The following is a 15,650-nucleotide window of genomic DNA, read 5'->3' on the forward strand; positions in this document are numbered from 1 at the left end:
GACGGGGCATTAACACAAATTAATTGCTTTGGAAAAAATAGCATCCCCAAGGCTAGAATATGATGCCAGTCAACTTCCTTAAGAAGCAGGAATTGATCCCTGGGAGCAGGCGGTGACAATTCCAAGATCCCTCCGCCAAGGTGTCCTGGTATCCTGAGCGTTCTTTCCAGCTCTGGACTGAGGTTCACTTTTGTATTAAGGAAGGTCTGCTGAGAATTTGGGGGCTTCCTCTGTGGCTCAGGGGTAAAGAATCCACCTGCCAATGCAGGAGATGCAAGTTGATCCCTAGGTCGGGAAGATCCCCTGGAGATCACGCCAGTATTCTTGCCTGGGAAATGCCATGGACAGAGGAGCCTGGTGGGCTGCAGTCCATGGGGTCGCAGAGAGTTGGACATGACTGAATGCCTGAGCACGTGCAGAGAATCTGATGAGCATCACCCGTTCATCCAGAAAAACACACCTACCCACAAAACTGCATCCACATTTCAGGGAGCTCATGGACCCCTGAAGTCCATTCATGAGTGCCAGCACAAGGAAGGCTATGTTATATCCATAGCAGGACCTCCTTTGAGGGGCCCTCTGGGAGGGAGAGGCTTAATGAAGGAAATGACACTTCCTTGGGTTTTTTACTAATTGAAGTCTAGTTTTCAAATTTTAAAAATGATTTTTATTGAAGTATAGCTGATTTACAATGTTGTGTTAATTTCAGATGTATAGCACAGTGATTCAATTATACACATATATCTACTCCTTTTCAGATTCTCTTCTATTATATATTATACTGATTATAGTTCCCTATGCTATACGGTAGGTCCTTGTTGCTTATGTATTTTATATATCGTACTGTATGTCTGTTAATTCCAAACTCCTAATTTAGCCACCCCTTTCCCCCTTTGGTAAGCATAAGTTTGTTTCCTGTGTCTGTGAGTCTGTTTCCTCAGTTTAATGACTGGTCAGCGATGGGGTCGGGGGAGGGTTGTGTGATCCTGCCAGTGTCAACAGGTTGGCAGGGTTCCTCCTGGGCCCAGGTGCCTTGGCACTTATCCTTAGCACTCTCCAACTCTGTCACTTATTACCCCCTAAAAGAAACCCCCCCCAAGAAAGAATTTTCATTGAAACAGCATTTAACCTCTCTGGCAGCTTGAGTTTAAAAATGCCAAGTTCAAAATCCCACACAACCTGCTCCCTCTTTGCAGCTCCCAGGTCAGGCTGGTCTTGCCAAGTGGAAACTCGCTTTCCTGGCATTCTCTGCACAGAAGGCTGCTCAGGTGTTCGAGATCTTTGTCACCAACAGTGCGTCCTGTCTCAGTTCCCCAACAGACGACTTTTCTTCATTTAACCGGAAAAGAGCCAACTGGAGGAACTGCCACGGCAAGCACTGACAGACACTAGACACACTCCACGTTACGAAGGTAAAGAAATAGCGACCTGGAGTCCCTGTGGATGGTGGGTGGACCTGGCGATCCACAGGACAAATCTGACCTGTCCTGTGGCCCAACGGGAGAGGTGGAGCCATTCACCTATCCGTCAGAGTTCTACTGGTTGTCATTTGCTCCCAATTCTCCTCCCTCCTTTTCTTCCTACTCATCCATCACCAGGCAATGGGAAGCCAAGACTATTTATTACACCTCTCGTATAAGTTTTGCTGAGGGAAGGAACTGATGGTACTGGGGCTTCTTGTTCCAAATGCACAGATGCCTAAAGATATGCAATCCAAGTTGGGCAAATCAGGTCAAATTTTAAGCACACTGCAGCAAATTTTCAATATAATGGAGCCATTCACCAATACTTGCTTTTAAAAAAATCCCTCTAAAGTGCCAATAAATAACAACTCATTTTTGTACCTGTATCCAACTGAGGATTTTTATATTATGGAATTGTCTTGAAGTAAGGCATATTTCTGTGTGCTAATGATGTCAATTTTATCCTCGTCAAGCTATACTATTGGATGACAAGACCCCGAGGAGTGTCAGAAATAGTCTTCAAACAGAAATCAGAAAGCTAAGTACATAGCAAGGGTTTTCATCTTATACTCAATATTTTGGAGGGCGTTTGTGGTCAGGATGAAAGACCTTCTAACTTGAGCTGAAATGCTGGGGTAAGTCACTTTTCTCTATGTGCCTGTTTCTTGATCTTTCCAATGGAACTACTTTGACCTTACCGGGTCAAGGTGAATACTGGTACAGTGAGTGGAGTGTTATACAAGGCTCTGGTCCCATATGGCCAGAACTTTCCCTCCTTTATTCATCTTGTACAGGGCATCTGGGGGTGACAGTTCAGAATAAACTTTTGATTGAGTGCCTTATGAGTAGAACCTCAAACTTTGTGAGCTTCCTTTAAGATTCCCAGAAACAAACAAACAAAAACAACTCTTTTCTGCCAAGTTCATCTTTTCCTTTTTATTGACTTAAAATGCTTTCCCAAAGAGAAGCTCTAGCTCACAGGTCGAGTTCCAGGTGTGCAGAGAATTTTGAAACAAGGCCCTTGCTGGATCTCTTATTTACAGGCCTTTGCCGTTGTTGAAATTCATCTGGTTAGTGACAGAGGGAGTCCCACTTGATTAATTTTCACAAATGGCCATTCACTGTTACATGTTTATCATTCAGGAGGGGCACAGAAAAGCCCTGTAGCCCCTGAAAGACGCTCGTTCCCCAGATGGCAGTGGGAGGCTTCTATAGAGTGACGACTGGGACAGTAACTGCGTGTGTGCTCAGGTGCTGAGTCGTGTCCCACTCTTTGCGACCCTATGGACTATTATAGTCCACCAAGCTCCTCCATCCATGGGATTTTCCCAGGAATAAATACTGCAGTGGGTTGCCATTTCTATCTCCAGGAGCTCTTCCCAACCCAGTGACAATAATTACTATCAACTGCCCCCTCACCCCTGCACTGCATGGCGTGTTCTCCATACAGCACAATCCCCCCCAACCCCTTTTATTGTACCTATAGAGAAACAGATATGGAGAGGTTGTTTGTCCCAGGCTTGATATTTCAAAATCTCCAATCCAATCATTTCTTTTCTACAAATTTAAAGTTTGTTGATTTGAGGAGAAGATTTTAGAGCTCTTATCAGGGCTTTCCAGGGCCATAGAAAACATATTATTTACCCTTCCACTAAGTTCCTGGGAATAACTGGTTTGTGGAAGCCTGGTTTTGAAGCTTTCAACAGGGGTTCTGATCTTTGCAAAGTTGATATGGTATTTGGGAAAGCCCTTTATGGAGTGGGCACTCAACAAATCTGGTTCCTTTCCTGTTTTTTGGCTTTTCATTTGGATCAATGAAAATTCATCTCCTTTTAAATTCTCATCTCCAGAGAAAGATTTGCAGAACACTCTCCAAGCCAAGATTCAGTGACTAACCCCAACTGGCAGGAACCCTTCACTTCATAAGAATATGACGTTTTTGGAGGATAATCAGATGTTTCCAGAAGGGAGGTCACATGGGTAAGGTGTATGTTAGTACTTACTTCTGTTACAGCCTCAGTTACCTAAGCAAGGAGAAGGCAGGTGATGATAATGATGAAGTATTTCTTAGAAACCGTGTGTTTTAAAGGAATGCGCTTTTCTTCGGTGCCTGCAGGAGCAGTCCTCTCCGCTTTGTTCTCTTTTCTTCCTGTGTTTCCTTGCGGGGAACTCGCAGATTCAGTAGGCATTAATCAAGGTCCCACCACTGGGACACTAGGAACCCACCATATGTTGGGGAGGGTATCCGGAAGCTTAGAGCTGTTACTCGTTATTACAGAGAATATTAAAAGGATTAAATCTTACTTCTCATTATACCCGAGCTCAAATTGCAGCTATATTTCAATGCAAAAATTGCAGCATCGCTTAAGGAAATTGTCTCTGTTTTCCTGAAATCTATTAACAGAGATTAAACCTCCAGGTCTTGTATTTTGGCTACTTAATTCACTCCGTGGGTTGAAAACACCAGGCTTAGTTACACTCTTTGGTCTAAACTTAAAAAATGAGTGAAAAACCTATGGTTAGAAAAATAAATTCACATTCCTTTATGAAACAAAATGGAAGCTACAAATTACTCCTGCATTTACATTTCAAAAGATATCCATTCCTCTCCCAGCTTACCTGCCAAGACTTGAATTCACCATGGGACCTCTATTCAACCTGGAGGAATTACTGTTATGTCCAGCACTAGCTAGAAACGGATGTTGAAAGAATGTTCTCCTCGTAAGATTAATGAGTTTCTCTGTTTCAGTGATGCCAAGAAAGAGACTCTGTTGATACTGTCCAGCATCATCCGCAGATACCTGACATTCACTTTTCTTAAATCCGAGAAGTTGAGAGGAGCTGCTCTATTCTCATTTCACTCCCGGCTGCCTTGTTAAACTCACTGAGGCTCAAGAAGCTTAAATTACTTGCCAAAGGTCTCATGCTCAGTATGGCAGAGTTGGACTCAAACCTGTTGTGCCTGACTGTAGCAGGGTCCATGGCGAATATGGAGTGTCACCTTAGCACTGGTCAGGACATAGATCCTGGGTGGTACAGGTCCTTAAGGTTAGATACATCATTGGTGCTTAGAGAGAAATCGAGTTCTTTCACATCAGTAAGCAAAGGAGGTCACTGTCATCAACAAATGCAGCCACCAGGGATGGTGAGCCCTGAGGGAACTCAGGAAGGAAAGAATACCTGCCATCTAGCTGCCCTCAGACTGCAGCCACTCCCAGTGGTGAGCCCTGAGGGGACTCGGGATGTGAAAATACAGGATACTGGCCCAGATAGCTGAGGTCATATCAAAGGAATGATTTCCATGAGCCAAGACTCTTGTATCTTCCCATACAGAGAAAAGCACTAAATTCCTTAACTTGGGATATCTGGTTTTCTTTAACCTGGCTCCTTCCCTCACTTCCATGGATGAGCTCTCCCAGAGTTACTTGAGATGCTGTCTCCTGGGCTTGAAGTCCTAAAAATTCCCACTGAATAAAACATAACTCTCAACTTTTAGACTGTGAATATTCTTTTAAGCCTACAGGTCCTTTAGGAAGTTAGATGCATTGTTGGTGCTTAGCAAAAGTTTGCTGAATGAATAAATAAATGCAGAGGTGAGTAGGAGTCTCCCCTCACATTCCAGACATTGTATCCTGTGCCCCACTGTCCCACAGCCCCTCCTCTGGAATTTCTGGCAGGCTGGGCCTACTTCTTCCAAAGCACTCATTCAACATGTTCATTTCTCCCGTGTGCCTGCAGAAAGTCAAGACTTCACAATGGGAGCTCAACAAATGTTGGATGAACCACACAAGGAGCTTCTAAGACATACATCTCCTATATTAGTTCACCAAGAACCCAAGACCCAAGGACAATCTGCTCAGGAATGACCCCTGCATACAGAAGTGCACCCTGAGGCTGACATTCCCAGTAATATTTGCCCAGCTTGTTGGTCTGGAAAACCAAGAGCAGGCATTTGTGGAGGAGAGTTCGTGGTAGTGAATCCAGTCAGATTTGGTGTAACATCTGCGGCATGAAACAGACTCCTCAGGAACAAGATCAGACCCTTGAGTGGATGTTATGCCCACACCCAGAGAGAAAAACAGTGACCAGGACATTTTCATAAGGGTGAAAAAGGATGGATTTGATTACATCAGGCGTTCTGCTTTGAGTAAGTCATTCGTTTACTCCGAATTTCCTGACCCTTTATCCAACTCTGTCCTCTTCCACTCAAATTCCACCACTGTCCTGGGTGACTTAAACTTCTCCATGGACATGAGCTCTCAGTCAGGCCTTTCAACAACTCATTCTCAATGTCAAGGCTGTTCCTTTCCTCCCTGGGTTTTGTCATTTCTCAGAACTGCTCCACCACCTCAATCTCAAAGTCAGACAACAAAGCTCTGGCTGCAGATTCCAACTCTTTTTTCATGAATTACTACATCCAGCTCCTGTGCGCCCTTTCTCTCTCCGTTCTTTCTCCCCTCTCCTAGCTTACCTCTTCCTTGTCCAGCTCAGGCACCAGGGGCAGTCACATTAGCCCTACTGTGACCACTAGTCTTAATTTCTTTGCTCCATACGCCTCCTCACCCACCATTGATATCACCAACCACATTACTGCTGCTACTCCAGGGCTCCCATGGGAAGCTCTTGGTGCCAAGGTGACCTGACCCACCGCAGGTCTCTGCCCTTTCTGACAACTCCTTTCTATCAGCATTAAAAACAAGGGAAGATAACCTGCATTCACTTCTGGGTCTTTCCCTCTTTCTTTACACTCCTCACAGCCAAGTATCTACAAAGAGCAGTCTCCCCATCCTTCCCCCACCGCCTCAAGCCCTGACCCACCAATGGTGGTGCATCAAAGGCCTGCACGGTCCAGGATGACAGTCACTGGACACACGCAGCTACGTAAATGAAAATCAACAAAAATAAGGAGAAACCAGTTTACAGAAACCACATTTCAAGTGCTCCACAGCCCCACGTGGCATAGACATGGAGCATTCCCACCACTGCAGGAAGGTCTATTGGATGGTGTTGGTCTATGCCACTCCCAAAAGCTTGCTCCTCATTCTGGTCCTCCTGCTTTAATAAGATCTCTCATGTACCACATGATCGAAACCTTTTATAAGGCACTGTCACTGTGGATTCCTCCTCCTTAGATGCTTCAGTCTGTACACTTCCATTCAGGGACTAAGCCTTGACACTTCTTTCTCTATCCACATCTACCCATCTTGGCAGCCAGCATCCTCAGCATGGTTCTCCAACAGCTCCTCTGTTATACCAGGGGCTTAATATTCAGTACCCACATTCTCTACGTGGCAGGCAGTAGGCCTTGCTAAAAATGCACAGTAGATCTTATCCCCATGTTAGAGTCCATCAACGATTTCATTTGCCTTGGGGATAAAGGTCAACCTTGTCAACAGCGCAGCAACTCTTTCTGATCGTGTCCTTGACAGGCTATCCCCTCTAGCCACAAGGGCTTCCTGCAGCCCCCAAACATGCTTCAGCCTTTGTTCACTTCCAGGCTTTTGCTCCTTTAAGTCCCTTGGTCTAAAGCACTCCTTTTTGCTAGCAAGGTAACTCTTCTGCATTCTTCATGTTTCAGGTTAATATCACATCCTTTCACCCACACTCCCGTCCCCAACCCCAGGTCACGTGGCTCTCCCACATATCCACCCTACACCTCTACTGACTGCATCTCCAGTTTCATCACACTGAACTGTGCTGTCCTTACCATCACCCATTACCCAAGCGGGGCCAAGCACAAAGCTTGACAATGTCTTGAAATTTGATTTCTCGGTTGGCCCTTCATTAACTGTAATGGTGGTTATCTCATTGGGTACTGCAGGAAACGGAATCGGGCCCAGTGCAAAGACTTCTCTGATAAGCCACTTTTAATTAAAAGATGAAACGGTGGCATATCCTTCTAGAGCCACTTTCTAAACTCTGATGTGTGACCCAGTTGGACAATACAATCAATATAGTTGGTCATGACCCACTATTTTAAAAGAATGAAACAGAATAGACAATATCAGAGCACAGCACACACATTAATGGTGAATATTTTTCATGAAATCTTTGCTTCAGTTGTATTTATGCATATGTATGCACTGGGCCACAATATAAAGTTTATTTCTTGCTGTAGATTATAATCACAGAAGTTGAAAAATACTCGTTTAGATAATGTTTGAGCTTTAGAGCAACATACAGTGATCTTAATGGTGTCACATTACACATGCTCTATAATTTTCCATTTCTGTCTTCAAGTGTCTTATAATTTTCATTAACTTTTCGAAAACAACTTGCAAAATTTTTCTTACATTTAGTGTTATCAAAATTATTCTGAAGGTTATTTTTTACTCACTATGTTGAGTCCTCAGCATGTGTTTAGAGGTACAGAGACCTCTGTAGTAATCCTGTAAATGGAGGGCTTTTTGTTTCTCTGGTCAGCTCGTAAAGGAACTCCCTAAGAGCAATGCTGGGCTCAGTTACCTGGGTATGGTCCATGGAGCTCTGAACACATTAGATGCTCAATAAATGTCAGTTTGTTGAGTGAATGTGCATGTAGAATGAAAGTAGTGAAAGTGAGAAAGTCAAAGTCTCTCAGTTGTGTCCGACTCTTTGCGGACCCATGGACTGTACAGTTCATGGACTTCTGCAGGCCAGAATACTGGAGTGGGTGGCCGTTTCCTTCTCTGGGGACCTTCCCAACTCAGGGATCAAACCCAGGTTTCCCCACTGCAGGTGGATTCTTTACCAGCTGAGCCATCAAGGAAGCCTGCACGTGGTATGGTGTCACCATTTTCAGAAGTAAGGGTCTCCAACCTGTTACCTGATAATATACAGTCATCTGTCCACCCACCAAACCAGGGGGGAATGGGGGCATCACCACACACGCATATTCTATCCTCCCAGTGATGAGAGAAAAAACCCCACCATAATTAGCACCCTGTGTAGTTGGCTCTAAAAGCCACTGTGAGTTCTAGGAGCGCCTAAAATGTTTTAGTTTGAATTACAGTTGAACTTGTTTGCACTGGGTATTACTATACCTAGAGCATTTCTATTTTCCATGAACCGGAAATAAGACAAAGATGCCATTTATGATTCTCCATGTATCCCAAGATGTGGATTGACAGTGATTAAGAAGACTCCCAGGTCTTGTCTTGTCATGGACATGGCAAAAGAGATCACAACCTTGACTGGAAGTTATTTGCTACAGGCAGAGCTAGGGCAGATGTCAAGTATTTTCCATTCCCCAGGGAGGACCTTGTCTTATTAATGGATTTAAGGGTGAATATTTTTCTTTCACATAGCAATTATATAGAATATAATCTCATTATGAAAGTAATAAACATATATTTTTTCATTCAAATTTTAAAAATGAATTTATAAAATATCATTTATAGCCTCACTATTCAATTATAATAGCTGATACCATTTTCTTATCTAGCTTTCCAGTATTTTCCCCTATATATATATATCCCTGATAGCTCAGTTGGTAAAGAATCTGCCTGCAATTCAGGAGACCTGGGTTTGATTCCTGGGTCGGGAAGAGCCCCTTGAGACAGTAAAGACTACCCACTCCAGTATTCCAGCCTAGAGAATTCCATGGACTGTATAGTCCATGGGATTGCAAAGAGTTGGACACAACTGAGGGACTTTCATATATACTTTAAAAACATTTGCATATACAATATAGACCTCCTTTCTCCATGGACTGTATAGTCCATGGGATCGCAAAGAGTTGGACATGACTGAGAGACTTTCATATATACTTTAAAAACATTTGCGTATACAATATAGACCTCCTTTCTCCCTCCACTTATCATGTACCCTTTCCAAGTTTATCAATATTTTTCTTTCCAGTTTAAAGGGGTACATAAATCCTACTGAAATTAGAACCCATAATGGATTTAACTAATTCCCTGCTGATGGATGCTTGAATTGTTGCAAATTTTTCACTTTTATGAATATTTTTATAAACATTTCTATAGTTAGTCTTTGTGCTCATTCAGGTTATATAGTATTTGGAATGAGAACTTTTTACTCTGAAGGTATAGGCCATGGTTATCTTCCTTTCCATTTTTATTTATCACTTAATGTCCACTAAGGAAGACCACAGCCTTATCATTTCAAGAAAAAAACATGTCATCCTATCTTGATCTTGGCCTTGACCAAGGGAATTCATAAAGCAGCAGTGTGGTCCACAGGAAGAAGGGTTATCTGACTGACTGGCTTTTCCAGCTTCTCAGCTGGTCCCAGCACTCCAGGAGAACCATGGGCTCTTCCCATCTTAGACTTAATTCCTTCTGTCCATACCAAACTATGGAATATAGGCTTTATAGCATGAAGGTCATATTTGCCTTATCCTAGAAACCCAAGGTATATAAACTAAGTCAGTTTGGAAAAATTTAAAGGATGCAAAGTTTCTATTTGGGAAACATTATGAGAATACCTCTCTCCCCCAGCTGGCAGTCCCATAAATGAAGCATTTCACAAGCTGCTTATTGGTTGCTTAATGAGGGTACCCAGTGACACCATCAAATTCCTTTCTTTTTGGTTCCTCCTTGTGCCAATGAAAATTCAGGGTGGCACGAAGGCACAGTTAATATCAACAAAAACGCTGTGATATCCAGGGAGTGTGCGAGTATAGGTCTAAAACCTGAACGACATTTAGCAGACCTTTCTCTTGTTTACCAAAATTAAACTTCATAAGAAAAAAGACAACTCAAGGGATGATTCCAGTGATATGTACTCACCTGGTCATGACTGCACTGATATATGCACTCACCTGGTTATAAGCATCCGGTTCACTACTGAAGGAATAAAGAAAGAATACGTACCCAACAAACGGAGGAGGAGAAAAAGAACTCCCAGGGCGTAGGATTTGAGTTCAGGGCTGACTGTCCTACATGCGAAGAGATGAAGAGGAAAAAGAGATTCTTATCGCTTCACTTTAATTAACAGACCCCAGAGTCATTTGCTGCTGTCCATCAGAGCCCTTCCTTAGAAAATTATTAATGGTTTTGTTCTTTTGCTTTTTTCACCTTCCCTGCCAAAAGTCTGAAAAATCACTGCAACTGCAGGGACAAGATAAGTTTAGGAATTTAGCAGTGTTTTTTATTAACTAAAACTAGTCATTTGAAGGATGGAATGCAAATTTGTTCCCAAAGTCTTCATTTAAAGGCATTTTGCATTTGCCAGCACAGGGAAACATCTTAAGTTGGTGGGTACATGTATCAGGGGAAATATCAATGGAGACGACAGTTTCCCTTATGCTACTCAGATAGGCCAGAACCATAAACACCTCTGTCATTCTGCATCATTTTGCGAAATCAACTAGCATGGGTTGGTTCCCTAGATGGACCACTTGTGAAATAGTCCATTCATCTATATCCAGCTTTGGTACCTTTTAAACTGGAAAGGTACCTTTATTTGGCCTTTCCAGGTGGCTCAGTGGGAAAGAATCTGCCTGCAGGAGACGTGGGTTTGGTCTCTGGGTCAGGAGGACCCCCTGGAGGAGGAAATGGCAACCTGTCCCAGTATTTTTGCCTGGAGAATCCCATGGACAGAGGGGGCTGGTGGGCCACAGTCCATGGGGTCACAAAGAGTTGGACACAACTGAGCGACTAACATACACACAGCTTTATATAGTCACATGCCTTTGTTTTGAACTGACTCAGTGTCCCTGGCTTTGGTTTACCCACAGCAGTCCCTGAGCACAGTCTTTTCATACATTTTCTAGAACATTCTCACACTGTATGGGATAAGAGTGACAGGAGGGGGGTTTGGAAATGATGCCTGATTCCAAGTAGAGAGGCCCTCACAGCTAGTCACAGATCTCCTCTATTAGGCCTCTTACTCTCGCAACTAGTATTGACTCAATGCTTGTCTTCCTCCTTGAGGCCAAGGACTATTTGCGTCTCATTCATCATCAGTGTGGTGTGTGACACACAGCACATGCTGAGTAATAAAACACAAACAAACAAATGAAGAAAACAAGAGGCAGGGGACTTCCCTAGGGGCTCGGTGGTAAGACTCTGCCTTCCAGTGCAGAAGTCGCAGGATCGAGCCCTGGTCGGGAAACGAAGATCCCACGTGCCATGGAGAGGCTGAGCCTGTGCACTCTGGAGCCCCAGCACCACAACCAGAGTCTGTATGCCACAACGAAAGGTCCCTGATGACACAACTAAAGGTCTGACGCAGCCAAATAAACACTGAAAACAAAGAGCCCAGCGCTGGCCCCTACGTGACTTATTAAATAGCCAGTATCCGCACACCTGTGGATGTCCTGAGCGCTGCTGTTGGCAAGTACGCTTCTGTCTGGAGTAAGAGTGGAAGTGGGCCCACTGCTCTGGGATGGGACAAGGGCTGGTGCCCATAATCTGGGCTGTGGCTCAGACCGTCTGTGCCCTTGTGTCTGCCTAGAACATCTGTGAGGGCACGTACCTCCAGCTGGCCCCAGCAGCATGGAGCTATGAGGTGTACAAGGCCCCACCTAGGTCATTTAGGCCATCTGTTGCTGGTCCACTGAAAGGGAATCACATATTTCCTGAAAATCTCCAAGAGCTGTTTATCAAGCTGAGATTTGGACATGATTCAGGTCTCAGCTGACTTTCTGTATTTGGTCTGCAGCCACAACTACTGAGCTGGGTTTTTGCAGCAGAGTCAAGGGCAGAGAAAAAAGGGGACCAGTCATTGCTAAAGGCTGTAAAGGTAATTTTTCTTGCTTTTTGGTGCCTTTTGTGTGTCAGCTGGTACGATACAACTTCATGGGAATTCCTAGCAACGAAAATAATGCAGCCACCCCAAACCCATGCCTGAGAGATCTGATGGGTTTTGTCCAGTGCATATTATATAATCATCCTCCATATATAATTTAAATTCAATAGTTCATTTCATAAACACTTCTCACATTCTTAAGAATTTTCATTATTCCACTGAGCTGTGGGACTATAATTTAACTCACTATTCCAATTCAGATTTTTCTGCTATTATAGTTAACACTGTAATAAAAATCTGTCTGCATTGAGCTTTTCTTCTTGTATTTTCTTAAGATAAGTGGCAAGGGGTAGGGTTACCTCATAAAAAAAAAACCCAACGTTTTTATGGCTCTTGAACTCATATTTGCCACCTTGCTTTTATGAAAGGATCACTATGTTTCTAATGCCAGCAGAAAGGTGTGACTTTACCTGTTTTGTTACAGCCCTGCTTACAGAACTGGGTGTGAATTTTTTAAAATTACTTTTTCAAATTTAACAAGTATAAAATGGCAATTTGCTATTGTACTATTATTGCTTCTGCACATAAGTACTTTGTATGAATCCTTTTCCTTGTGAATTCTAACCAAGATCAGGAAATGTAGTAGACACAGAGAGGCTGGATAAAGCAGCTGCAAATGTTACATACCAGGGCTTCCCTGGTGGCTCAGTGGTAAAGAATCTGCCTGCCAGTGTAGGAGATATGGGTTCAGTCCCTTGGTCAGGAAGATCTCCCAGGGAAGGAAATGGCAACCTACTTTGGGATTCCTGCCTGGGAAATCCCATGGACAGAGGAGCCTGATATGCTACAGTCCATGGGGTCACAAACGAATTGAACACTTAGTGACTTAAACAACAACAAAACGTATATTTGTACAGGCTGCATCCAAGCATTTCATTCCTGCTTTTATCTCCAGCCCTTGGGGTTGAATTGGTTTGCTTAGCTAACTACATCCCGGTAAGATGGATCTGTCTCTGCTTGGCGCCCCTTCCTCTGTTAAAGATGGTCGCCAGACATGAAGCCTGCTGCTTCTGGGTTTCTCACACAAATCTAGATAACTTTGCAACTGTGTAAGTTACTCAGAAAATTACTCAATAATTCACCTTTGAGACACCTCACCCACCCCCCAGGATAGTTCCCAAGAAACAGGGAAACCCAGAATTATGGCTGACTCTCTCCAACTATCCATCTGTACAAAAGCAGTCACTGCTTGCTTCCACGAGCCACTCAGCACTGCATCACACCTTGTCAATGACCCGTTATATCTTTATAGAGTTTGCACACACATGGTCTCAGCAGGACCCAGCCCACTGCAGGAGGCAGGCAGGACCATTGACATCGCCTCCAGTTCCAGATTCAGAAACAACACTGAGCCCAAGGTCACCTCGAATCAGTGCCCTGAGACAGGAGCCAGACACGGGGCCTCAGCTATTCCCATGCCATTCTCATTTCACTCCCACAGTGTTGCTCTTTGCAAATATCAATGAAAGACTGCAGCACCTTTCAAATTACCTGCAGAGTCTGTTCCTGGTAGGACATGAAAGTGTAGTGTTTTTTCTTGGGCTGTGCTTTCTACTTTTGGCGTGAAAGTTGAAAATGTTAGTCGCTCAGTCATGTCTAATTCTTTGCAACCCCACAGACTATAGCCCGCCAAGCTCCTCTGTCCATGGGGATTCTCCAGGCAAGAATACTAGAGTGGGTTGCCATTCCCTTCTCCAGGGGCTCTTCCCAACCCAGGGATTGAATCCAGATCTCCTGAATTGCAGGCAGATTATTTACTGTCTGAGTGACCGGGGAAGCTTTACTTTTGCTGTGAGGTTTCCATCAAACATAACTGATTCCTACCAGCCTAGGGAAGCTGGCTTGCAAGACTCATACAGTCCCCAGAGTTCTGATTTCTGGGAGAATTGCAGACACAGCAGGGAGGGAGGCGGGGCGGGGCGGCTGGCTCTCTGGTCCCTGGGGCTATGCTTACCTGATGAGGATGATGACCGAAGGCGTCTGAGCCATGGCCCCGATCATGCTACAGACACACATCACACACAGGAAGGTGAGGAAGGCCTCTTGACACCCGGGACTGGGGCATTTTCCAGGAATCACGGTCGCGTTCTCAGGTGGGATGGTCATGAGGCATGCACAGCCAGTGAGATTCTGAAAGGGAAGCAGTCAGCCCTGTTAACTGGGGCTATCTCCCCTCTCCAGATCTAAAGCCATCCATCAGTTGGGTCTGTCACAGCCTGATTATGCATTCTGGAGCATTTCAATAATTAGGCCTGAATCAACGAATTAGCTTTTTTGAAGGAGGCTGTAAAACACATGCTAAATAAAGGAATATTTATGGGGAGGAGAGCTGATTTCCCCATCTCCTGTGTATTTCATTTCTATGCCCCAGAATTCCTCGATAAGCCCACACCGTAGACAAATGTCTTGCCCACCCCCCATACGATTAGAGAGGAAATCGTGCTCCCACAATGTGATAAAACACTGGCAAATTAACAATGTAATCACTTGCCAATTTGTCCTCTCTTTTGTGCAGTTATAATTACACTGAAGTGTATTAAAAGAAGGAAATCAGGTAACCTGCATATGGTTGCTGGTTCACTGCCCACCATGGCACCTGGAACAAAGGATGTGCACTGTCATGCGTGAAGTGGCTGGGCTTGTGGGGCCGTGAGAGGGGGCTGGCTCATGGGAGACTTCTCGAGTGGCTGAGAGAGCAGAGGGTGCAGAGATGCCAGGGAGCTTAGAGCGGATAGTGGGGAGCGAGCTGGAGACCAGCGAGGTACACTTATTAATATATGATCAGAGAGGAGAAAGCCAAGCGGCTGCATTCTGTTTGATCTTTGGGTGGATTCTTGCCCAGCTGCCCCAGCTCCCCAGCACGGTCCTGGCTAATGCTCCAGAGGAGTTTCTGATGGCGAGGGGAGGAGCAAGGGCGTAGGGAAAGACAGCGCTAGCCAACAGCCAAGCCAATTAAGGTTCAATAATAATAGTGCAGAGGTCTTTAATGAATACAAAATGAAAACAATCATAAATGATTCATTGCTTTTCTTTCCAGGGCTGCTTGGCTCTCAGAGCACACGCTGGGGTAAATCCTCCTGAGGGTCAAACAAATCCTCTTTGGTTTTTACGTGCCCCCTTCTCAGCCCCTCTGCCTTTCTTTCCCCGCCAGACTTAGCAGATTGGGGCTCCATCCTGTATGACTGTGCCCCACAAGAAGCTTTCACCTGTGGGAAGTAGGAGGAGACACAGGGTGGGGCTGGACCCCTCTTCCTAAGCCATCTTCCCACAGCAGGGGCTTTTGTATAAATGGCCCCAGTACAGCACCCAGGGGCATCTCCCGTCGTTCTGTGAAAGGTGCTGAGGCTCAGCCCCTCTGTCTCTTTGCATACATCTCTGCCCAGAGAAATCACAGATCTTCTTCAAAACACAGTGCTGACATTTCATTTGGCT

General features: G+C 44.5%; 1 protein-coding gene across 1 annotated transcript in view; it reads right to left on the reverse strand.

Moving 5' to 3' along the window:
* Positions 1–15,650, reverse strand: part of SLCO3A1 (solute carrier organic anion transporter family member 3A1) — a 374,177-nt gene that overhangs the window by 11,445 nt on the left and 347,082 nt on the right. Inside the window, exons 8-9 of the mRNA XM_068991286.1 lie at positions 14,173–14,348; positions 10,280–10,344 (exon numbers count right to left, since the gene is read on the reverse strand). Of these exons, the coding sequence (XP_068847387.1) occupies positions 10,280–10,344; positions 14,173–14,348 (241 nt within the window). The remainder of the gene's footprint in view (positions 1–10,279; positions 10,345–14,172; positions 14,349–15,650) is intronic.

This window comes from Capricornis sumatraensis, chromosome 19, assembly GCF_032405125.1.
Source record: "Capricornis sumatraensis isolate serow.1 chromosome 19, serow.2, whole genome shotgun sequence".
Taxonomy (NCBI): domain Eukaryota; kingdom Metazoa; phylum Chordata; class Mammalia; order Artiodactyla; family Bovidae; genus Capricornis; species Capricornis sumatraensis.